The sequence below is a fragment of the Equus quagga genome, chromosome 9 (assembly GCF_021613505.1).
Source record: "Equus quagga isolate Etosha38 chromosome 9, UCLA_HA_Equagga_1.0, whole genome shotgun sequence".
NCBI classification, from domain to species: domain Eukaryota; kingdom Metazoa; phylum Chordata; class Mammalia; order Perissodactyla; family Equidae; genus Equus; species Equus quagga.
Genome location: NC_060275.1, coordinates 72,539,514 through 72,566,101, shown reverse-complemented (window position 1 = coordinate 72,566,101; position 26,588 = coordinate 72,539,514). Strand labels below are relative to the sequence as shown.

Below are 26,588 nucleotides of genomic sequence, written 5' to 3'. Positions count from 1 at the left end.
TCTATATCAATACTATCTAAGTGCGTGAGAACACTGATCACCTTAAACAGAAATTGTCATAGAAACAGTTCTCAAATTTCTTATTTTACCGCTTGTGAAGATGACTTTGGTTAGACTCAGCATAGGCAGCAAAAATATATAATGATCTTATGAGGGCAGTAAATGCTATCCAAGATTGCTGCTATTTCCGTAAATGAATTAGGTTGCAAGAAGACAGATTCCATATTGTATCCCAAAGATTTAAAAATAGGGAAAACTCAGCAAACAATAGGGAGGCATATTAGTAATAGAAAATCTCATTACCTGGCTTAAACTATATATAAAGGGGATATATTGGCTCAAATGACTGAAGCCTCCAGACGTGGCAGTGGCTTCTGCATGGTTTGCTCAGACTTCTAAGTTCTATTCTGAGTGATGCTGTGTCTTCTCCTGGGTATTGGCTTTACTCAGGCTGTCTTCCCCCACGTTAGCAAACTGATTGCAGCAGTTCCAGTCATCACATCTGCACCCCACAGGATCCATAATAAGAGAGAACTTCTCCCCACTATAGAGTAGCAAATGTCCTGAGCTTCATTCTGATTGACCCAGGTCAGATCTTGGGTCTACACTTGAACCAATCACTGTAGCCACATGGGTGGAGTTATACTGACAATTAAGGGTCATTTCTGGAGCTAGGAGAGGAGTGGCTGTTATGTGATGAGAGAGGGTGAAATGGAATGTATGCTGGGGAGGAAGTCAAAAGTTTTCATTACTGGAGGATTCAACCTATATTTTTCCTAATTCATCAAACAGTAATTTATTGGGACCCTTCTAAATGCAAACACTTTGTGCTTGAGCTCAGGAGAATAGGGGGGTACATAGAAGGTAATACTTGCCTATGACTTAAATTCAGAAATAGAAAAGTTCAGTAAACTCTGTAATAGTCAGGGAAAATCTTGTAGAAAGGGTGAGACTTGAGCTGGGTTGTGAAGATGGGGTTTAGGTAGGGAAGAAAAAAAGATTTCAGGTGAAGAAATAGTTAAAATAGAGATTTGCAATCAAATGAGCCTGCAATTTGGGGGGAACTAAATGATATGATAAAGTACTTGTAAAAACCAAATCTAGTGTACACACATATGTGTGCACACAACAGGACTAAAAACAAGATTATGCCACGCTGCTCCAAAGAGAGAATATTTGATATACAAATATTATTTATTTTTCCTTTTGCCTTCTAAAGGCTGAACTTTCAAGAATTTCCATCTTTACTTCTGTTGTTAATACAAGTGAACATGTTTGGAGAGATTAGCTCCTTGACAGTCCTGATGCCTCATCAGAAGATTGAATACTCAGACATGTTGATGACATCCAAACAGGTTGTTGTTGGCTTGGTGTCTTTACTTGTCCTCTCTCTCTCTTTCTCGCTCTCTGTCTCTCTCTCTGTCTCTCTCTCTCTCCCCCCGCCCCCCCACACACACACACTCATGTGCATTCACACGTAAACACACATACAGAGTAGTGTTTTCGTTCTTTTTAATCATGGTTGGATAGTTGAATAGACTGGGTACAGGTAGTTTTTCCCCAGGTCTGCATTGGCTACACCTGCAGTATTTCGTGCCCATTTGCCACTGGAATCTGCCTTGTTGATGACATGCCCTTAACACCCCAAGACCTCCACCCCCACTCTCACTCAAACTCCTTGGTTTGCTGCCTGGTCTCTTGCCATCCACTCCTAATTTTTGTCTTTTCACACGTGACTTTTGGAAGGTATATTCCTCTCTGCTAGCTCTTTGTTTAAAAGTAGAAGCGATTCCCTCATCCAGATTCCTTCCTCTCGTATTTGGTCTTGAGCACACAAAGCAAAACCACATCACCTCTTAACTGATCAGCTCATTTGCTCTTCACTGCTTCCTGTCTTCATTGTCAGTCTCTGATCTGCTTCCTTCCTTGCCTCTTCTTTAAAAAATGATAAACCCCTGCATCTTGCTCTAGTGCTTAACCTATGTACAACTCTAAAGAGAATATACCTGATAGTGTCTTTGATTTGTCAAGTCTCCACTTGGATTTCTATTTTATTCTTCTAAAATCATTATTACTTAAAGTTTAATCCTTAGAAGATCTGCTTCAAAATTATTCAGGATGCTGGATAAATAGGTAGATTCCTCGATCCTCTCCAGGATCTACTGAATCGGAATCTCTGGGGCACACCAGCTGATTCTGATGCACAATGAAGATTGAAAACTGTTGCTCTACCCTTTGAAACAAAAACAAATCACCCCACCATATGAATAAAAATTAAAACTTCCAAGCCTTTACCTTGCCATTGTCCACTCATCTAAGGACATGCTTCCAACTATGCTGCATGCTTTCTTCTTTATCCCCTAAGCCCAGGAAAAGCAAATACAAAAGTGGTAAGTACCTCTGATGAGCATGAGCTCTGTGATGGCTCACACAGCATGTTTTCTTCGTGAACCCTTGATATGACCATTGAAATAAGATTGTGGTTCTCAAAGTGTAGTCTGAACGAGCAGCATCAACATCAGCATCATTTGTTAGAAATGCAAATTCTCGGGCCCTACCCCAGAACTTCTGAGTTAGAAACTCCTTTAAGTTTACTTCTTTTGCTGCTGGAAAAAGTTAAAAGAACAGTTTATTTGGGCACTTCTTCAACTGAATATATTTGTAACCTTCTGATCACCATCTGTAGTCAGCAAACCACATATCTCTCCTTTTTTTTGAAATGTGTGTATACCATCCACTCCTGGCAAGCCTCTTCTTTTTCCAGAATGCAAGTCCAAGAGCCAATTGTCTTATGGATTGTACCTTTGTCTGGGTACCAGTACAGTTAAGGCAATGAGGAGTAGACTTCCTTATTAATGAAAAATTCTCAAATGAGAAGTAAAGAAAATAGTAATATTTAGGGTTAAAAAACTACATTGAAGATGGAAATAAGTGACTAGCAGTAGGTATCAAGGAAAATGTCATTAAACCAGAAAAAATAAAGCACTAGAAAACATATGCATTAAAATATATAGTTGACAAATTTCCTGGAAATTTCTGGAATGCCAAATAAAATACCAGCTCTTGGGAGAGGTATAGTTCCATTTGAAAAATCATTTTTAGTTTTCCTAGTCCTATATTTGTATTATATTTATTTTTTATTTCTTTGTTCTCTCCATTAATCATTACATCTAAGGGATTAACGTTTAATTATTGTTTTGGACTCCTGGCTTGTTTGTACCATTTGCTAGTTTATATTCCCATCATCAGGATAGCATAGAAGATGTCAGCTGATGTCACTAGATTTTGTTCTTTCTGTCTTTGGTATCATTGGAAACTAGAGAGTAACCTGTCTGTGTCCAGAAGCCTCCAGCTAATACACGATAAGTATGTGAAACCTGCTGCTGACGATCTGGGAGGCCCTGGCTGAAAAGAGTAGATGTACTCGGCTCCAGTGACCATGGACTGCCAGAAATCAGTCAAGGAAAAAATATGTCCACAGACCCAGAACAAGAGTATTAAACTTTAAGAGAAGAGTTGGGCAAATTAAGAGATGTAACATGTATCTTGTCCTGGAAACATGGGATCCCTACTCATAAAAGTAGACTGAGAGGAGTCAGCAAGCCTGAGAAACCTTCCTGCAGTATTGCAGTGGAAGGCAAACAAATGCCTCGTCTTTATGAAGACAAGACAGGGGGGAAGGGTGGGGAGGAAGGTTCTGCTAATATGACTTCCTCAGGGACTGAGTCAGGATGTGTGATTAGGGAAAAATATGCATAGACTCTGAATGAGCAATGGAGTGGAAACTGAAGTGCAGGTGATTCCAAATTTCAAGCAAGGTGATAGAAGTGGCAGGGAGAAGTATGGATGAAGAAATCAGTCCCCTTTCTCCAAGATAGAAAGATAGATAGATAGATAGATGGATAGATAGATACAGCTATAGAAATCATGTCTTAGCAAAAAGAGCATTTATCCACTAGAAAAAGTCTGTCTACCAAGATTTAAGATGCCAGGTAATATACTCTTTATCCAAACGGTGGTGTCTCTGGTGTGGCCTTGGGCTAGGAAAGGGGCCTGTCTAAAGCCCTTCCTAAGTCCCCCTTCCTTCAAGAAATCAAACAGTCCTCAGAGTCTCTGGGGAAGAGTGACTCCCATTCTAGTCTGTAACACTTGAAATCTCTTTCTGCTTAGAATCTCTTTCTGGTATGTTTCTTTTAATGCTATGATAAAAACACATATTTTGATAACTTTTAAGTGTTTCTTCTCCCTCCCTGTGTTACAAGTTGGCCATTCCCCTCTTCTTTACTATTTCTTTTCCATCAAGAAAAACAAAGGACTTGTAATTGAGTCATTAAGTTTGGCTTATATGAGAGTCTCTGGTCAATTTTTCATTGAGATTAGATACCAAAACCAAATTGTTTCACAGTTATCTGTACTTTGAATTTATTCTTATTTCTAATCACCTCCCTGGCTGCCACAAGAAGTCCAGCAAGTATTGTATATCACATTTAGTTTTACTATTGTATTGAGTAGTTATGAGTTTAGTCTAGAGAAAAAGGACACACATGGTCACTGCAGGAGTGAAGAGAATGGTCTCTTTCTGGGAAAAATAAGCCTCAAATCATTTTGAAGCTCCTGCAGTGAGCTGGAATTTAGTAATGAAGATTGTCCTTCTGTCCCAATTAAGCAAATTATAAATATCGTAGTCCTTAACAATATCTTTGGTGGATCTTCATGCTTTTTCAATCACCATGCTTCTGAATTTTTACTGTCTCATAAATCCGATTGGTACAATCTACTTGGAAATCTTTTATACTTTACAAGATAATGCTATTGCCAAAGAAATAAAAAAAAGGACTAAAATGATTTTCTTTTTTTATGGCCAACAAAGTTAGAGTAAATTACGGTAATGTGAGGTAAATCCATATTTCATAAAGTCTATTGGGTTGTACCATGCAGAGTGTGGTTCTGAAAAACTGTGTTTGTTTCAAGAAGACGACAGGTGGGAATACTTTTAGTCATTTTGTAGTTTCATATTTTAACACTTGAAGTTGTAAATTGGACCATTACTTGACAAAGTCTAATTTCTATGTTTATAATGAAAAATAGTTGTTCTCACTTCTTCATAGGTACTTAGGTAGGAAAATCTTTTCCCATAACTGAGTCCATGTATCACATTTACCATTAATGCCTGTTTCTTGCCACCAGAGGAAATGAGATTGCCCGTTTCCTTCACTCCTTTGGCAGAAAGTGGAGCCAGGTCTCTAAGGAAATTGGATGATTCTGCTATTTCGACCGTGGGTTTCCTCTATCTCACATTCTCTCCCCATTCAACCAGTTTGGGCAGCATTCCCATTCTGAAAGGAGCAGAGATGATAGAACACTGCAGTGCAGTACCCCTTCATGTGTGAGCTTGCTGTTCCCATCTTTCTTCTTGACTCATCTTGTTCTGTCAGTGACCCTCTCTGATTCTGCTCTACCTCTCTGCCATAGCTTACAGCAAAATTGTCCCCAGGTCATATGAGGGTATGCCATCCTCCCTTCCTCCGCCTAAGATAAGACAGGTTCTTCCTCTGAAGTGTGCCATCATGATATATACAGAGACAAAAATATACAGAGGAAATATAATCACAAAAGGGAAAGAATAGAGAAATGTTAGTTGAAAGATCTTAATTCAAAATCTAGTGGGAGCCGAGAGCTCAAGATGCTCTAATGAGAAATTAATGAACCACCATCCAGCAAAATACAGGATGAACTCAAGACAAAGAATAGAATATGAGCAATAAAGACTCCAGTGTGTTCAGCGTCATATTAAGAAATGTAAAGGAAGTGACCCACACCAATAAAAGAAACGAGCAACATAAAGACAGAAATAGAATATAGCCAAAAGTAAAGACCTTATTTTCCAATGTAATGAGGCAGTTGATACTAAAATAGAACAGCAGATTAGAAGAAATGAAGCAGAATAAATCTTAAAATAGACTATGATTCAAATTCTGAGTGGAAACATGCATTCATTCTTTGAAGAAATATTTATTGAGCACCTATCATATGTAAGGCACTGGTCTAGGGGCTGGGAGTCTGCAATGGCCAAGGCTGAAGAGATCCCTGTTCTTGTAGAGTATATAGTCTGGCACAGAAAAGTAGTTATTATTTTTGTTTGTTTTTTGAGGAAGATTAGCCCTGAGCTAACATCAGCTGCCCATCCTCTTTTTGCTGAGGAAGGCTGGCCCTGAGCTAACATCCATGCCCATCTTCTTCTACTTTATACGAGGACACCTACCACAGCATGGCTTGACAAGTGGTGCCATGTCCGCACCCAGGATCTGAACCGGCAAACCCCGGGCCGCTGAAGCGGAACGTGCGCACTTAACCACTGTGCCACTGGACGACCCCGAGAAGTAGTATTTTTAAAAAATCAAATGTTCTAAAAACCCCCAATACTAAATGCAATGTCAATGATTAAAATAGAATGGGTGATGTAAAAGAAAGTGATTGGGTGGCCACTTTAGAAAGGATGGTCAAAATTCTCTGAGGAGATAGCATTTAATCTGAGATTTGAATGACAAGAGGAAACAATCTCATAAACGCTGGTATCTAATGCAAAGGACTCAAGAACAAACTTAAACTGTTTGAAGAATATAAACATAACCAACTTCTGGAGTCTAAGGGTAATCTACAACCATCTATTATTCTATCCTCATGTCTTCATATACCAAACTGTTAGTAGGACACCATATTCATCACCTTTTGTCAAAGTAGATGTCAGCTGAGGAGTAGATAATAGCAATGATAATAGCTTCCACGGGTTGTGTACCTTCCATTTGCGAGCTGCTTTATACGTGTTACTTCATTTTATCCTCAAGTATTATTTCCCCCATTTTACAGATGAAGAACCTGAGGCTGAAAGAGGTAACTTGCCCAAGGTCACATAGTACATTGCTCCCACTGCAAAGTTTGTGATTGTTCCACTAAGCTTCATTGGGCAAGAGAACATATCAAATGGAGAAATGAAGAATAATAGCACAATTGGCTGAATTTTAGCCACAGAGTTGATTTATTTAATGATTAGTGAGCATATTTCAAAATACCATGTTTAATGGCTAAAATCCATTGTATATTTAATTTCTTACCAAAATAACGCTAAGTTCAGAGAGTTACTTTTAAGATGAGAGGGAAAGTTAATTCCATAGATCATTTAATGATTTATAAAATATTTTACTTTGGGTAAAGAAGTTTAATTCTAAGAAATGATTATGTTTAGTAAAGTAAAATAAAATAAAACGCAGCATTTGTGTGATCCAAAGGGAGCATGATTTAGCCATAGATACCCATTATGAGAAGGTTGGAATTAATTAATTATACAGTAAATACATCTTATACATTATTCTGCCCTACTTTAGAGCCTGGAAATGGAGCAGCCTCATAGGGACCTCCTCCAAAGGCATCTCCCATCATCTGTTCTTCTCCGATGCTGCAAGGGGGCCCCATGCTTCTGCTTTCTTGCATAGCTATGTGGAACCACCAGGATGGCTGCTTTCGGGGAGCAGCGATGGGACTACAATGCTATAAGAAGCACAGAGAAGGATGTAGGGCAGTGGGGGAGGGGGATACTTCCACATCTTTTCTGAACTGGAAAATGTTTATTTCCCAGTGTCTGGGCAAGAATGGAGCTCTGTGTATGGAATAATTATTATTTTCCACTATGCATTTTATAGCACTGTGAATAACATCTTACCACAGTGTAGAAAAGCATTGGAAACTATTTTTTAATATAGGTAAACAACTGAATTAATATAACTTATTTCTATTTAAATTACATGCTTTATAAAAATGTGAAAGAGTAAAAGTGGGTTACTTAATAAGCAGCCAAGTTTCCACAGCCCTTTTCACAGTGCATGGAGTTAAAAAGCACCTACCAGCTATGAAAATGCACAAGAGTGAGAACAACTATTTGGATAAGCTCCCATCCATCTCACGTAAGCCATGTTCATTTGTTGTTCGCAGTCAGTATGAAAACTGTCCTGAAATCCTTCCCCGTGCATAGCATCAGAGCAGATAATGTGTCAGAAGTCCAAAGGACATAGGAAATTTGCCCTGCCCTCAAGGAAATGATAGTGCAATGATATATTGTTAGCTCAGAGAAGATTGGTTGGTTTTGTTTCCATTCCTGGGGAAATTTACGCAAATGGAGAAAACTGACTTTGCCGGATGGTAGAGGCCAAACTCTGGGCCTCCAAAGGGACGCTGTCTATGACAACACTTCCTGCTGTCACTGGTAGGCTGAAGACAGGGAGGAAAGCAAGAAAGAATGGACGGAGAAAATATGAATAGAGGGGAATGAGAATGGGGGAAATAAGAGATCAGGAGATGAAAAGAGGTCTCTAGAGTGGAGTGTGATAAAAGACCCCCATCCTAAATAAATGATCCCAGCCCAGTCTCCCAGGGCCAATGCCTAGGGCTTCTGAGGCTGAGGTGCTCTGTGGGACTCTGGAGGCTGCCCTAGAATCAGATGTTTTTGTTCCTCCTAAACAACTGACCTTTTCTCACGAATATAAGAATAGCCAGCCTTCTAATCTGGTATGTGCTTCATGGGTGTTTTCCCTTAACTTTTCCTAAAACATTCCATTATTATATTATCCATAAACAGGCTAAAAATACATAGAAATCCCCAAGGAGCTGAAGGCAAAAGCTTTGCAAGGCACTGAGGAAAGTGGCCAACGTTTGGATGTCCTAGTTCTGCACAGCGAAAAAGCCATCATACTGTGATTTCAAGGTGCTCTAAAGACTCTCCTTCTCCCCTACCTCCATCCTCTCCCCAAGCAAATATTTGTTCACTGAGGCCTGAAATTGATTTTTGAGGGGACAGGGTTTTTCATTTCATAATAAGAAATGGTTTTAAATGCATATTCACTCTCTTGGGTGAAGTGAAACATTGTCTTGAAGTTACCATTTGGAAGCAGGTTGACCCCTTTCCTGAGAGCCCACCTGATGGTAGAGAACAGGTGCTCCATTCTAAGGACAACTGGTCAAAGGAGGGAAGCTGAGGATGAACTCAAATTGGCCACTGTCCAGATTTGTCCTCTGCTGACTCCTTAATGTGGCTGAGAAAAATATCTATGAACTGACCCTGCTAACCTCTCCAGCCTTATCTCTCACCAGCAACCCCCACCTCACTGCCCTCTGTGTCCTGCCCTGCCACACTCAAGGCATCTTTAACTACTTTGAGGGATCTGAACTTGCAAGTTCTTTCCAGTTGCTTCCTCTGCCTGGAATATATTACTCACCCTATCACACCCCATGCCCATCCCTTTCACCTGGCCCACCCCTGCCCTTTCTTTGAGTCATAGCTTAGACAGGACTTCCTGCAGGAAGCTTTTCCTTGCCCTCCAAGGCTGGGCTGATGCCCACGCAATGTGTCCCCCAAGCATTTCGATGGCATTGATTATGGCACATGTTCCATTGAGGTGTAGCTGCTTGGTTTCTGATCTGTTGTCTCCTCTAGAGTTGATCCTTGAGTGTTTACCATTGTACCCCAGCATTAGCACAGTGCCTGGGAGCAGAGTAAAGTTTCAACTAATAATTATTGAACAAGTGAATGAATTGCTTTCATTCTGCATCTGTTGTCAAAAAAGGAGGAGCGTAATTGGAGGAAAAGCTTGTCCAGAGATGTTGAACTGAACTCATGCATATATTTTCCCTCCTACTGAAAATCCAATGAAATGAGAGAAAAAGATATAATGAAAAGAATAAATCCATATTAATTTTTATATTTATCAGGCTAGGGTAGCTATTGCATGACACAACACCAAATCTCAATGGATTAGAACAATAGGAATTCATTATTCACCCAAGTCATAGTCCAATGCCAGAGCTGAGATGGGGTAGGCAGTGTTGTTCTTTCCATTCCCTACATCCCATCCAGTGGTCAGCAAGAAAAGAAAGCATGAGGATCCTGTGGGAGGATGTTCAGGAGCCAGTCTGGAAGAGGCATACACCACTCTTGCTCAGAAGCCATTGGCCATCACTCTGTCACATGCCCCTCCTAATTATAAAAGGAAAAGAAAATAGGAGTTGGCGAACACAGTCTTCCATGCCCCTGAGAAACAAGGAAAGATGACTTCAATAAACTAGAAATTTTGAGGAATTTCTCAAAGCTAGAAAGCAATTTGGATTGGATTGGTGGATATAAATGAATAGAGGAAACCATAGCTGAGAAGAAACTTGAGAAAAAACAAAAGAAATTCATGCAGGAGAAAATTGCTACAAAAATGAAATCAATTTCAGAGCTACTTCAAACTTGGAGTCAACAAATACAAATAACAGAAAAGATTTCTGGAACTGTTGTCAAGGAAATTAATGTTGAAATTGCATTCAGAAAAGCTGGACTGCCCAACACTGAGCAACAGAGACCATCATTGCTTGCCCCAGGAGGATGCCCGGTGTGTGTCAGGACTGGGCAGCAAAGCAGAGCAGAGTATAAGTAATTCTGAGCCTCCATAAGGACAGCTACAAAAGAAAAAGAAAGCGAGCACGATTCCAGTTTTTTCTCTCAGACTAAATTGCTCAGCATATCTCATTGGAGTAGGAATTCTAAATAAGAAATGCAGAGCAGGCATGAGGCCCCAAAAAACAAGGAGAGTGCCCAGGTAACTCATCACTGGAGATGGGAAGCTCTTGGAAGACAAGCTTTAGACACACATTGTCCAGCCACACATCCTGCTTCTCTACAAACACCAGAAGGACACTGTAACAAGAATGATAGGCAAACAAAAATTCTCAGATACAAATCTGAATAGACATCCAGAAGTGATCAGATTTTTAAGAAAAACCAACACCCTGAAAGGGAGATAAACACAACAAACAAACAATTCATACTTGAAGAACTGGAAACAGATGAAGAATTTAAAGTAGTTGTAATCAATATTCTCAGAGAGATTTATGAATCTGTCATACCCATAAAACAATAATTGTCTGAAATGAAAAGGAAGTAATCAGGGTTTTTGGAAATAAAAATGTTATCAATGAAAAACTCAACATATGGGTTACTTTGTGTTGGGAGACAATTCTCCATTGGTCCTTGCATTTCTGCACATCTTGCAAAATGAGGCACTGACTGCCCTTTGTTTTATACTATCTTTTCAGGATGTTTATTCAGCAAATGCCTTGGAAAATAGAGACAGTGTCTTCCTCTAAAGCAAGGCATGCTTACTGTTCAGTATATACGATTCAGTATAAAGTATCAGCATAAACATTCAGAAAATGTTGCCCTCTGGAGCAAAGGGCAGACATGCTTCTAAGAGACTCAGGATCCCCAAGCCCAGGGTTTCTCTCCTGTCACACAGCGCTCTATGTATGCAGATGTGATCTGGCCCTTTTTATGCCTTCCTGTGGGAATCAGGACCCAAGAAACCAACACAAATGTGATACTCTGGCTACTGCTATTCTATGAGAAATAGACTGTCTTTGTCTCTGACCCAGTAGTCTCATGTTTTCTTCCAGTATCCATGAAACTGTGGCAAGCTAATTCACGAGTAGAGTAAAATCTCAGATCCTTCACAGTTCTTAACAATTACAATGGAAATACTGAGAGCCTAAAACAGTGAACTGAAAGATCAAGTCAAGGTATTCTTCTAGAATTTAGCCCCAAAAATATGAAGCCTGGGGGCCAGCCCGGTGGCACAGTGGTTAAATTCGCACGTTCTGCTTCAGTGGCCTGGGGTTCGCTGATTCGGATCCCGGGTGCGGACATGGGACCGCTTGGCAAAAGCCATGCTGGAGTAGGTGTCCATGTATAAAGTAGAGGAAGATGGACACGGATGTTAGCTCAGGGCCAGTCTTCCTCAGCAAAAAGAGGAGGATTGGCGGCAGATGTTAGCTCAGGGCTAATCTTCCTCAAAAAAAAAAAAAGAAGAAGTCTGGGGGATAGTTAAGAAACATGGATAATAGATCTAGAGACTCCAACATGAAATAGGAATTCTCTCCTGTTTCATAGAAGAGAGAGAATAAAGAGAAGCCGATAATGAAGAAAAATGGAAAAACCTTTACCAAACCTAAAGAAAAATCTTTAAATTGAAAGGCCATAACATCTCAATGAATCACTCCATAAATTACTTACTAATTACAAAGGGAAAAGCCTGCATCTACATTGGTAAAAGCTGTCCAAAACCACCTTAACCAAGCAATCAATAAGATTTAACTAATGTTATTAGTTATGGGACAAACTGACTCGTGTGCTTTCTGACATAATACACTAGGAAGCACACAATATCACTTCCATAATATTCTTGCCAAAAATATTTACTCTGATTCTAGACATGTGGAAGTAAGACAACTCCAAATTGAAAGACATTCTATGAAACAACTGGCCTGGCCTCTTCATTCAAAAATATCAATGACATGAAGGATGAAAAAAGACAAGGGTGCTATTCTAGATTAAAGGAGAATAAAGAAACATGACAAGCAAATGCAGTGCTTCACCCTTAATTGGAAACTTTGGTTTTAAAAAAGCTACAAGGGACATCATTGGAACAATTGGAGAAATTTGAATGTAGACAATATATTAAATTATAGTATTGTATCAAATTGCATTGAATTATATTTAATCAAAGTTAATTTTTTCTTGGTGTGAAAATTGTTTTGAGGTTATGTGGGAAAACATCCTTGTTCTTTAGAGATGTATGCTGAAGTATTTAGAATAAAGTGTCATTAATGTCTGCAACTTGTTCTTAAACGGTTCATCAAAAACTTATATATGTAATATATGCAAAACATATATATATAAATGAGAGAGAGATTTGAGTGTCAATTATATATACTCTCGCAAATTTAGGAGTCATTTCATAGCTAAAATGTTTAAAGATAACATCCTTAAAGTTTTTCAGACAGCCATAAACAGGTTACATACAAAGCATCCCTGGATTTAGAGAGAAGATGAGGGAAGAATATCACCCAAGTTCTGAGAGAAACTTAGTTTGCACAGAGATTTCTATATCCAGCCAACTAGAATTTAAGTGTGAGCACAAAGAGAGAAAGGGAGAGAAAAGAAAAAGTATTTTCAATCATATAAAGGCTAAGAAATTTTGCATTCCACAGATCTGTGAAATAATCAGTCAAGGATGTGCTCCAACAAAATGAAAACAGAATCCAAGAAAGAGGAAGATAGGGAACCCAAGAAACAGTGGTATGCAAAAGTCACGCGTACACAGCATTAGGGATGTGAAACAGTTACAAGAGAAAATCATATTTTACTTTATACTAGTAAAAATGTGTTTGGCAAATGGTTTTATAAGACAAATGAATTATCAAAATTAACTCAAGAAGAGCAAAAATTTCAAATAAACCATGAAACCTGGACAATAATGAGAAAGTAATCATTGATTCATCCCTCATTAAAGATCCAAATCCCAGAAGGTAGTAATTTATAGTTTCAATTACAGTAGATTAAAAAAATTTTGAAAAAGAACCATGTAGGAGAACTTTCCTTACCAAATACTGAAAGCTTAATAATTAAAATATCATAGAACTGGCACAAGGATAGACAAATAAATATTAAGTAGAATAGTCTTTCCAGAAATAGACCCACATTTATACTGGAACTTCAAAATAGAAAGAACAGTAAAGTCAATAGAAAAAGTCAATAAATGGTGTTGGGGCAATTGGCTCTTCATTTGAACTAAAAATTTAGATCTTTACATCACACCATATGTAAAAATAAACTACAGACGAATTAAAGAGCTGAACATTTTAAAACTGTGTAAGTGTTATAAGAATAGATGAGACATAAATCCAAAAGACATACAAGAAAAGATGAACAGCTTTGATTAAAAAAATATTAATTTATGGAAAAATACATTGTAAACAAAATTAAAAGACATGATACATTAAGAGATATAAGCCGTATACATAACAAATGATCAACATCCATTTTACCAAGAGAATCCTTACAAATCTACAAGAAAGACGACCCTATTGTTTAAATGAGCAAATGATATGAATAGAAAATATAGAGAAGAAGAAATACAAGTGGCCAATTAACATATGAAAATAAATCTAATCTCAGTAGTAATAAAGGAAATGAAAATTAAACTGTAATGAGAGATTCTATGTTCCCCCTTCAGATTAGCAAAAATCAAATATTGATGACGGGAAGTTCTGGCAAAGGGGTGGGGAAATGGGTCCTCTCATTCATTGTTGGTGGAAGTGAAGTGTAAATTAGCATAGCCTGTTCAGAGACCCATTTGGCAATATATTGAAATAAAATGTGAGTAGATGCACTGTGTCCCAGTTTTCTACTTCAAAGGATCTGTCCTGTGCAAATACTGGCATACTGTAAGAAAAGAGAACAGTTACCATCTAAATTTCTTACTATGGAATACTACCCATTTATTACAAAGCATGAAATAAATCAAAATGCGCTAAGATGAAAGTCTCTCTAACCATATGAACTTGGCAAAGCGAGTTGTATAACAACGTATATGTATATAATTAATTTTTTTAAATGCTATATATCTATTGAAATCCTACTATATGTAAGGCTTGGTCTTTGCTACTAGGCTTATAGAATTGAAGAAAACAAAGTTCCTGGCCTCACAGACTTTAAATGTCTAGTTTGGAGATGTGAGATGAGGGTGGGGTTTGGCAGGGCAAATAGTAAACTAGTTAGCAAATACATAGGTGAGATAATTTCTAATAGTGGTAAGCTCTATGAAGGCAATAACAGGCACTGTAGCGGGAAGGGAGGCCCAGCATATAGTCCGTGCTATCAATAAATGAGAGCAATTATCTATTTGCAGAGTACACTTGACCCCCTTATATATTCTGGAATTGAAAACCCGTTAAATTCATATTGATCTCCTCTGTTTTTTAAGACATTTCAGCCAGAAAAGATACAATATGATGAAATTCTGCAGAGATTTTTGTGAACTGATAGAAGCCACTAAACTCCAACTCCAACATCCAAGGTTTTCATTCTTGTTCATCCACGTTAGCAGCGTTAGATCTAGAAGTCACTGAAACAGAGGGAAAGGAGCATATTACCTGCCATTACAGCTCATAGCCATGTTTCGGGAATATATGACTAGTTATATTACTTTGAAAAAGTTATAGAATGGTATTTGTCTTATATAAGCAGTAGAACTATTACAGGCAGGAAGTATAAATGAAGTGACTGTGGATTGGATTCTATCTTTTTTGCATGTAAACCGTGTCCATATGAGGTGGACAGAGGACTCCAAGAAGGAACATGCACTGTTCTCATTGGAATGAAAGCTTTGCGCTGTTTACCGCTGACCACAGGTCAGGGGCTACTGTGCCCCCCAGCCGAGCAAAACCCATAAAGCAGAGAATTCCGTCCCTGTGTGAATCTTCCTCCCCCGTCTGCTGTGCAAACTATACTCCATTCTTCAAGGCATTTCAGTCCCACAGGAGTGTAATAGGAGCCATGTGTGCATTCAGATGGCCCTATCCTTCAGAGTTTTGAAAAGCAGGAGGCTGATTTTGGGGAACCCTACTTTTGCTTCTGTCTCAGACCTTAGCTGCTTGCTCAGACTCGCATCCGAGGGCTGACCCTACTCAGAGGTGGGTGGCAAATGGACTGACTGCGTTTGTTGCACTCTACCAGGAGGCACAATGCAAGTGCTTTTAAGAGGTCAATGCCCTCCAACTATGAAATGGTAATATGCTAAATTAGGTGCTTAATTTCCACTCAACAACATAACATAAAATTAGAAAAGCAATTCCATCACCTAGGATCAATGTACATAAAGTACACACTAAAGGATCAAAAGTTCTCATCAGCAAACTTGTGTTTGTGCTTCAGCTGAACATTCAGAGGTCCATTTCTACTACAGGCTGGTGAATGATGTACAGTTAATTACCATTTAATTGCTTGTCTCTTTCTCCTTGTGTTGCTACCATATGGGTTAGAAATTACAGGGAGATTTTTGTTGGTCCCCTTCAGATCAGGAATCCAAGGGAAAAGCTTCACATTAGATTTTACCATAAACATCCATCTTCTTCACAAGTGTGTTTATTTTTTATTTGTTTTTTTAAAAATAAAAAAATGCAAAGACGATCACATCAGGACTAGGGAAACTGAGCTAAGAGGTAACCTGTTGTAGCTGCTGTCTCATGAATATTTGATGATATGGGTTGTAACAATTTCCTAACAACTAGTCTAGAGCTGTAGGTACATAATATAAACAAAATTAGATGGAAGAGTAAAAGAAACAATATAGCTACCCTTTTTACCAGACTATATAATATTATACAACAGCTTTGTAATTATTTGTATCATTTTTTAAAATTGTCTATCTCCTGCACTTTAAGCTTCATTAGACAAAGACTATGTCTTTTTTTCATTTCTATATCTCTAGCTTCAAGCCCAGTAGCTGATACTTAGCTGATACTCAAGAAATATTTGCAAGTGAATGAATGAATGAGTGAATGAATGAATGACAAAATGAGGTTTAAAACCCAGTTCTCAGGTCTCCTAGGCCATTCCCATGATACCAGGATACCCCCCAGCAGATGCGCAGATTTTCAAGGCAGAATAAAAGACATTAACACAGGATACCTGGGGCACAGACTGTAACTCCGTTTAATTTCTATGAATTTATAGCTGAACGAATTTGGAAATTCGTTTCCAGAAAGTATTGATTCATTCACTTGAGATCAGTCATGGTAAATACAAGTCTTAGTGGATTGGCAGTGTATTGTTGTGGATGACTACCCAGTATACGGCACTTTAGTTGATGGCATTTTATGGTCTCAGCAGAGTAAGGCTGGATCTTGATGCCAGGCTCTTTCCTCACAGAAGGATGCACTCAGGGAGAATGGAGAGCCAAGGAAATGGAAGGCAGGTCCGGGATCTCTCTTGCTTCCCAAAGGCCAAGAGAGCCAGTGTCAGAATCAGAGAGAAAGGCAGGAACTCCCATTCTTTCATCTGGACGTCACCTGCTCCTGGTCCTCTTACCTGCCTCTGCATCTGAGGACCAAAAAGCAGCATGGTTTCACAGGCTGAATCCCGCTCCCAAGCTAACCTGATCTAACTTACAAATTAGAATGGGTTACAAAGCACCAATACCCAAAGACAGGGCCCTTACTTTTTTCTTGAACTTCAGGTTGCATTGACCTCAAGCTGTCTTTCCCAGAATGTTGTAGAAAATGCTGCATACACACACACGTATACATGTATATATAAATTATTTTAGTATTCACAAAGTTATTAAGGTTAATGGAGCATTCGACTCAAAGCACAGCCAACTTTTGCAATGATTTCTTAACCCCTTCTCTTTACCAACACCCCCGTCTCCCCCATTAGGAAAGGAGCCTGGAGGGGGAACCAAGAGTTTGGATTGCAAAATTGAGGCAAGCGCTGAAACACCTGCTCTAGAGGACTCCTCAACATCCCCCGTAGACATTCAGCAACATTCCTGGCAGGTTTCCACAGACATTGAGAACAGTGAAAGGTAAGTGGAAAGTTACCCTAAATAGACAGCCAACTCTCCTACAGTTAATACTCCTAGGGGCTACACAGAGTCGAGATTTTTCTCTTTCAGACTCAGAAATAGAACTCTCAGAAACCCGAGACGAGGGAAGGTAAGGAGTCCAAGCCCTGTGGTGGAACCATAGCAAAACGTCCAGCAGACGCCGGCTCCCAGGCCTCTGCTGACCCCTCCACCACAGTGTGTCTCCATGGAAATGAAAACAGAGCGCTTCCTTGGAAGGGAGAAAGTTGGATCTACCTACTATCACAGCTCCCCCACTGGACTGGGTCCCAAAATTTCCCTTTGTTTAAGGGAGAAGAACGTGAAATCGGGCAAAGATGCCTCCAGCAGATTCTCAGATTTCGGGAGTATGGAATGGCCTGCTTAGCTGCCAGTCAGGGGCTGAGCATTCTGTCCAGTTCAAACAGCGATTCCCAGAGCTCCCTTTTTCTCTCCCACAATGGAGCTGATGGCCCCTTAGTGGTCAAAGTGAGTTAACGCATTTGTCTTCACCAGAAGCTCACTGCTGGAGGAGGAGTTTCTTTCTTGAGAAGATGAGATTCCTTTTCATTTGGGAAAAGGGAGCAATAATAATATAATCAGTGCCATGCCTCATCTAGATGTTAAAAATGCCATTCTGTGAGGCAGAAGGATGAGAACGCTGTTTATTGGCCTTCACACTGACATCTTGGCCTTTGCTACTAATGTCCCCAGGGGCCGCACGAAGTGGCTACGTGAATACTGGGCACTTCCACGGAGTGCTCTGCGTGTTTGGGGTTGAGGCATTCACAAGATAATGAACATTTCATTTTTTTATTTTTAGAAATGTAGCACACAATGGGATTTATAGCCATTGTGGTTCTACTTTCAGATTGTAATATAATTCTAAAGCTAATTACCAAATTTCTGTGTTTATATAAAATTGAAGCATGTGGTAATTATGTGCTATTAATAAAACTTGGATTTCGTATAAGCTTGGAAATCCAACAATTCAAACAATAAAGCTGTTGGGCACAGTTTGATAGAACTATAGATAAATGATGGAGTGATTTGTCTTAATTTATAAAATAAGAAAATGTTTTGCTCTATTCCCAGGAAGAAATATCTGCCTTGGTCAGGGCATAATCCATCAGCAAAGCCATTTTCCTCTTCAGAAACCTTGCTCGGCAGCTATATCCAAGCCTTGTAAGCTCATAAGAAAGCAAGCTATGGCTGCAATAAGAATAGGAATGCATAGCCCACAGTGTTGGCAGTGTTTCAGTTCTGCTGCAAGTCCAGACTGCGGTCAGAGGTGGTGGGAATGACTGAGAGAAGTAGGCACAGCAGACCCGGTTTGAGAATGCAGCTTCCTCAGTTCTCCCTGCCTCTCTGCCCTAAGAGATCAGTGGGTCTCAAACTGGGCTGCACATTAAAATCACCAGGGGAGTTTTTTTAAAAAACATTGATGCCTGGAGCCCACCATAAACCAACCAAAGCAGACTCTGGTGGGCTGGGTATATGGTGATTCTCCTGTGCAGCGGCGAAGGCTGAGAATTGGTGGTTTCCAGGGAGACCTTGCCTCAGTCTCACATACTGCATCACTAGCCCGTTCCACCTCCCACCCATTCCATCTGCCCTTGAGAACTGTATGTGAAAACAGAATGTACCCCCTGCCCTTCTGGTTATAGAGCCCTGTCCTCCTCACTCCCCCTCCCCTCCTCTCACCTTCCCTCTCTAGAAATACCTTCTGGGGCTTATCAGCACCCCACAGACCTCCCACAACCTCACACCTGTAGGAAAGCATTCTGAGTGTTTTTAGAGGTATATTTCTACAGATCCACAAGGCTGCTTTCCACTCCTTTTCCAGTCAGCTATTCCCAAGACTAGAGTTCCTTTTCACATGTTAGTCAGTCCTTGAGGAGGAGACCCCATGGGGTCTCCAGCCTCCACTAAGACAGTGGTCCTCAACCATACTCAACAGAACAGTTGCATTTTGTGAAATGGACTGAGGGGTTTTATATCTAAAATACAGGTGGCTCTCTTTCCTCAAACAGCAGAAGAAAAATAAGTTAGTGGAAATGACTTTCCTCAACTTTAGGATTATCTTCCCCAAAAAACTTTCTTAAAGCCTTGGTATCTGCAATTGCCTGCCTATTCTAGAGTTAACTAAAAGATGTATCTAATTTTTGCTCTTTTAAATGAAATCTACCTGTCCTGGGATTTCAAGAGCGCTAATTTCAGTGGAGAGCCACCTGAACACGTAGGGAACAAGTGTCCCAAGGACTTGAAAAGTCCAACTCACCCCTTACCCCAGATAGAAACCCACTGAGCTGGCTTCCTGCTCTGCAGCTCGGTGGTTTTATGGTCATATGAGACAACGGAGGATGTTAGAGGTATGCAGTGCCTTTCATACATGCCAGTGGCTAGAGGAAGGCCCAGCTGGTGCAGGTGCTTCACTCTCTTTCTTTCATCCACTGTGAAGAGCTCTTCTGTGAAAGTTTCAGAATTTGTCATACTCTCCCATCATTCCACGTAAGTTTAATAACTATTGGCCCTTGTGAATGCTTGACACCTGTGTTACAGCAAGTTCCAATTTGGGTAATGAGAAACTTTTAAAACCAAGCTGTCAACAGGGAGTGAACCTACACAGCCATGACAGCCGGCTGACCAGAAAGCCTTGAGAACACTATTGCCTGGTATCAGCTTTGCCCAGAGTACCCCTGCCATCCTAGTTGTGTGTCCTTCAGCTCCCCTTGGAAATCTGAAGAACTGTCCTCATTACTGGAGACTCTTCTCTGATCTAGTCAGGTTCCACTGAAGACAGAGACGAGCGCTCCTGCAGCAGAATGCCCTGCAGAAATGTTTGCCAGAGTAGTTCGCATTCCTTCCAGAGCCAACCCATCTCAGATTTTTTTTTTTCTTATAAAAGCAAAATAAATTCAATACTTGCCCATTGAAAACTAGAGCTAGTACAATTAGGCACAGACTCTTGTCCTTCAGTTGTCTCATAGAACAGACTGAGATTGCATTTCAAAAATTTACAGCTGGTTATTTTTTCTTTTTATCCATTTTACAGAGACATGCGAGAAATGAAAAACCTTTTAAGCAAACTCAGGGAAACTATGCCTTTACCATTGAAAAATCAAGGTGAGTCTTGTCATTTCCCTTTGAGGCAGAAGATGTTTTTAACATGATAACCTTGGGACTTGTTTCTTGAGAAATTAAGGCAAGTTTTTTTACATAAACACTAGAAGGCATTGAGCATACAGTTATCTTTTCCTGAGAAGATATGATAACAAGAATGGAGTCCCTCAGGTGAACACAGTTTTGCTGTGAGGAGAGCTGGGATACACTCAGACCTCAAAACAGACACCTCCTCCACTGGCCCTGTCAATCAAGAGCATTTAGTCGTTGCCCACACTATAGTGGAAAACGCTATACCAGGGGTGGAAAACACAAAAGGACTGAAGACTTGGCCCTTGGCTTTAAGAAGTTTACAGCCTAATAGAGGAGACTTAAGAATACTTCCAAAGGAAGATTGATCCCTAACATCTAGTTTAGTTATCTAAAGGAAGTAATGATTAACATATATTGAGAACTTATAGTGTGCCACTATGATTCTGCCTCCCATTCCACTGTGTAGGGGTTTTTCCACACCACCAAGCAATTCTCGGATGCCAACTAGGTGTCCTACAATTCAACTGAATTCTGATACTACCTGGAGATAGCATCAGGTCCCACAAGTTAAAGGTTCAGTCCTACAAGACTGCCCACCCTCTCCACCTCAGACACCAACAGCAAGTGAGGTTGTCACCTATGCTTCTGGCCAACTGGCCATAGAGTGCAGGTTCCAATGACCCCCTCCCTCAGTTTGATTAATTTACTAGAGTGGCTCACAGAACTCAGAAACATTTTACTTACTAGATCACCAGTTAATTATTAAAGGATATCTCAGGCACAGCCAGATGGAACTGCTTAGGGAAGGGTATGGGGAAAAGGTGGGGAGCTTGCATCTTCTCTGAGCCCACTCGCCTTAAATCTCCACATGTTCACCAACCCGTCCTTTTGGGTTTTTATGGAGGCTTCATTACATAGGCATGGTTGATTAAATCATCGGCCATTGGCGATTGATTCAACCTCTAGCCCTTCTCCCCTCCCCCCAGAGATTAGACTGAAAGTTCCGCCTAATAACAGGGTTGGTTCTCCTTGCAACCTGCCCCCATCCTCAGGTGTTTTCCAAAAACCACCTCTTTAACATAACAAAAGACGCCCTTATTCCTCTCATCCCTTAGGAAATTCCAAGAGTTTTAGGAGCTCTGTGCCAGGAAAGAGGTCAAAGACCAAATAAATATTTCTTATTACACAATCCTAATATCAGAGCCACTATTCTAAGTACTTTGGATATATTAACTATATTAAATTATTTAATGTCAATAACACTTTTGAGGGAAATGCTAGTAATGTTTCCCATTTACAGGAAATTGAGGCAGGGAGAAGTTAACTAACTTGGCCGAGGTCACACAGACTCTGAGTAGAAAGGCTGGGCTGTGATCCCAGGCAGTCTGTCTCCAGAACTCTCCTTCAAGAGTCCCCACCCTAACACAGAAAGGGAAAGGGGATATTCTCTAGAATGTAAGTTCCAGGAAAGAAGGGGCTTTACGTGCTTCTGTGAACTATAGTGTCTTTAGTACCTAGAGCAATGCCTGGAACCTAGTAGAATAACACCTGGCATGAACCATAGATGTTCCTTAAAACTGTACCCCAACGTAACAGCCACAGGGTCTGAAGATATGTACAAAGGACTAATCATAAGCACTTTCACTATGCATACATGGCCAGAGCAGACTTAAGTGGAGTGTCACCTTCAGAGAGTGGCACATAGATAGTGGGGAAAGTGTTTTTAGCAGTAAGAAAGAGACCCCTCTTGTTTCCTCAGAACAAAGCCTAGGTGGGAGGGAGGACAGGGTGCTGTTTGCCTCTGAGTGAGGAGGGAGAGGATTTGGCAGCAGAGCTGGCGCCTCTTGGCTCAGGGAGCAGCGTGGCAGAAGGTGGAGAGTTGGAAGTGAGAACACCAGATGAAAGGGCTGAGTTGTAGTGTGGCCTGAGCTGCATGGGATGGAGGCAGGGTGTCAGAAAATAAGAGGCAGGGGATGTGGTACATCAGGTAATTTGAGGCACCCCCTGAAGGTCCTGGTGACTAACTGGCTTGAGCCATGGGTATAGTGTTTTGGAGACCTTGTAGTGTTTTAAGAAAGCAGTGTTTTATTGCAGCGCATTCTGGTGACAAGAGCCATTTGACCACACCATGCAAGTTTGTTGCAAGAAATAAGCATGGTGGTTAGGACCAGGGACTTTGGATTAAGGCTAGCCTTGGGTTGAAATGCTGGCTCTGCCACTTACCAGCTTTATGTCCCAGAACAAGTTAACTTCGGGAAATTTGCATTTTCTCGTCCCTGAAAAAAAACAAAAAAGTATAACCTACCTTAGAGGGTTGTTGTAAGGATTAAACGAAGCAACACATGTCATATGTCTACTACTGACCTTAAGAGAGCAAACGCTAACAACTGCTTTAGTATTGTTGTTGTTGTTGTTGTTATTCACCAGCTGTCCCACCCAACCTAGTTCTGGAAAACTCCCTATCATCATCAAATAGAACAATCCCGGCTACCACCCACTCTGAAGCAGACTGTGTATAGTGTCCAGGAAAGACTGGCCTTGAGCCCCCAGCTAAGAACATTGGTCCCTGTGATCTTCAATTTGGGGCTCATGTCTGGAGCTATCCTCAGCTTCTTATGTTTGACACTCTACCCCCATCAGCACCACGTGGGCCTCTTGCTCATTCATCTGCACAGAAGGATGGCTGCCTAGGGTCCCCAGTCTGAATTTCATGTGTGCCACATAGCCTCTATTCTAAATCAAACCATCCAAACGTTCCCTCTCCCTTTAGTGAAACTTCATCTAACAGTTTTGAACCAGGCATTAATGGAAAGACAGAAATTTTATTTTACTTACTTAGGACATTTTTATAATCATATGAAGTATAATAAAAATATTTTGTCTAACTTTGTATTACTTCTATAAGCAGAAAAAATAATTAAAATTTTTAAAACATTTTTAAAGTATAATAGTAGTAATTAAAGAGAGATACTATGAATAAAAACATGAGCAGAAAAGGAATGGTTATCCAGATAAATGATACCCAGGACTTGAACTCTGAATCCCTTTGGAGAATGAAAAGGAAAAAGCTAAGAGATGCGAGGACTTCTTCAGGAGGGAGTAATGCAGTAGGATTTTAACTAATTAAAAAATTGAGGTGAAGTTTTGAGGGAAATTCAGGTTTCTTCATGTGGGGGAAAAATGGGAACCATTACCATGTGACCATACATCTCTGTTCACTACATGTTTAATGTACCCACAGCATGATGTCACTAGGAGCTGACCAGTGGACACAGGGAGGTGTGAGTCTTGGCCCTAGGGTGTGAGAAAGCCTGAGGGAAGGAGAGCAGGTCTTGGGGTCCCTCCCAGAACATTTGTTAGCAGATATGTATGGTACCATTTTAATGAACAAATCAGCCAGATTCCTCTCTCTGACTGCGTATACTGAGATAGACTGTAAGGGCTTTCCCATGACCTTCCGGAATTCTTTTCAGGTGACTCATCTGTTATACAGGTCTGTGTTAATATAGAAGTGATATGGGGTAAAATTCTGAAAAATATATTTCAGTTCTTTTCCGTAGGACCTTATAGTTAAAACATAATTCTAACTGGATGAAAACCATTATAGAAAGCCATCTGTTTTCTTTCTGGCTTCTTATTTCCTTTCTCTTTTTATTCCATTTACATGTGTGTTTGAAGCAGAGAGGAAAAAAGGGAAAAGATAACACACCTGGTCCCCATTTTTCCTACCTCAAACACTGACCATGTGAAAATCCTGCCAGGCAAGTGCTGGGGAAGCCTACACTGGAAATGCTCATGTTCCCCCATTCACCAGGCTCCATCCTTGTCCTCAACTCAGAAACTATTCCACATTTATTTTAGCATTTAAAAATTTAACCATGTCTTCTCTCTTCCTACCACAATCAAAACTTGACTCAACAACAGTTTGCTATAAATTGATTTTCAGTGGCAAATAACAGAAGGTGGCCAAGAGCAGGAATTTTAATCGTTAGTGATTATGCTTTCATTTTTAGACAGGGCCTTTTCTTCTCCATCTTTCCAGTTTAAGACTGGAGACAAGGAAGTGCACAAAAGAAGAGTTAGCCGCCCTTGTTCTTCCACGGCTCCATGGCAGCCTCCCGACAATGTCCGGGTCTCCTGGCTCTCAGGCTACTGTTATTTCCACTGCTCCAGCGCCTCTCCTGTCCTACATTCTGGGTCACTGGTGGTGCTGTAGGGAGCTTCATTAATTATGATAGTCTTGCTGTGTCAAATGGATTACAAATGGAACCACCTGTAGAGAGCCCGCAAGGTTACTGACAAAGGGTAAAAGGAGATTGGAAAGTGAAGGACAAGCCTCTTCTAAATGCATGCTGTAATCAAACAAATCAAATCCGCAGAAATAAAATAAGCCTGAAAGACAGTTTCACCTCTTTCAAACTTCTGACTTAATGAATGCTGTGGGATCTGTTGGCACATTCACTCTTGCCTAGAATTCAGTTGTTTGTACCATGCATTAGCATCAGTCTGAAGTGGATCAGTCAGGAATTGGATCTGTTCTAGAATGGGTCACCTCCTGTAGACAATTCTACTCCAGACTAAACTGAGTTCAGGAACAGTTCCCCAGACTCATACCCCCAATTCGGTCCTATCTGGACCTCCGTATCCAGAACCAACCTAGCCACGTCAGGCAGAAGAGTTCTCCGATATCTGGCTGAAGAACACTGGGCGGTTATGCCACCTGCTAACCTGGAGACAAGCTTTTAGGTCCTTCCCCCAGGGCCTCATATAAAACTTTCTGTGCTTCAGGCTAGTGTCTGAATGTTACTCTGAGCAGTTTTTACTCCAGCAACCTCATATCCTTTGTAATTTCTGCAGCCTTTTGTCTAGGATTCACTATGACATAATCCCTCTTTCTCCTCCAGTCTAATCCACACATCACTGATCACACACCAGTTTCTTAAGGCATTACTCTGATTATGTTGAGCCCCTATTCACAAATGTTAAATGTCTACCCATTGTCTACTGAAGGAAAGATAGACTTCTCGCCCTAGCATCCACTGTCCCCACCATCATCCAACATGTGATGGTCACCTATGATGTGCCAAGTCCTGTGTCAGGTGCTGGGGGTATCTCTCCCCTAGAGGCTCTCCATCTCAACAGAACAAATTGAAAGAATCACCTGGGAAGCTTTTTTAAATGACATATGCCTCCCCTCGCAAAGATTGTGATAGGGTCTTCAGGGTAGGGTGTGTGAATTCTGGAAACAACTAACACACACACACATACACAATTGGAAAGACAGAGAAATTAGTGCTTAGAATATAACAGTGCTGTAATAGTTAGACACAGGTTGCTACAGGGGCATATTGGATTCTCACCTAGCCAGATTTGATTTGTAAGGTGAGGGGGCGGTATTGAGAATTGCTTTTTGGGAAGCATCTGAGCTGAGATTTTTTTAGGATGAATCAGAGTTAGCCAAAGAAAGAGATGGAAAAAAGATAGTCTAGGCAGGAGATTCTGGATATGTGAAGGCATGTGGGGCGATGAAAGAGTGGGGCATTTTGATGAACTACAAACACTTCATTAGTTAGAAAAGTGGTTAGAAAAGAGGCTTAGGAGAGAGAGTAGAGAGGTAGCTGGCCCTATATCATTAAGGCACCCGTAAACCATGTTAAGAGGTTTGGACTTTATCCTGAAGCCATTGGAGGGATTCAGTTAAGAGGCAAATGTAATAATCCAGGTGAGAAATGCTTAAGATCTGACCAGAATCCAGGGAGTTGGAGAAGAACATACGGCCAGTCGGATGAAGTACATAAGAGAGAAGGCAGAATCAAAGATGAAACCCAGGGTCAGACTTGGAAACCAGAACAAATCATGGTGTCATTCACTAAGTTAGAGAGAACAGAGGAGGAGCAGTAGAAGTAGAGGATGATTGAAGCTCTGGACATGAGGGGACTCCAAGAGCATTCTCAGTGATTAATA

General features: G+C 40.5%; 1 protein-coding gene across 1 annotated transcript in view; it reads left to right on the top strand.

The window, feature by feature from the left end:
* Positions 1–26,588, top strand: part of RGS7BP (regulator of G protein signaling 7 binding protein) — a 101,965-nt gene that overhangs the window by 65,275 nt on the left and 10,102 nt on the right. The window contains exons 4-5 of the mRNA XM_046670933.1: positions 17,303–17,450; positions 20,524–20,594. Of these exons, the coding sequence (XP_046526889.1) occupies positions 17,303–17,450; positions 20,524–20,594 (219 nt within the window). The remainder of the gene's footprint in view (positions 1–17,302; positions 17,451–20,523; positions 20,595–26,588) is intronic.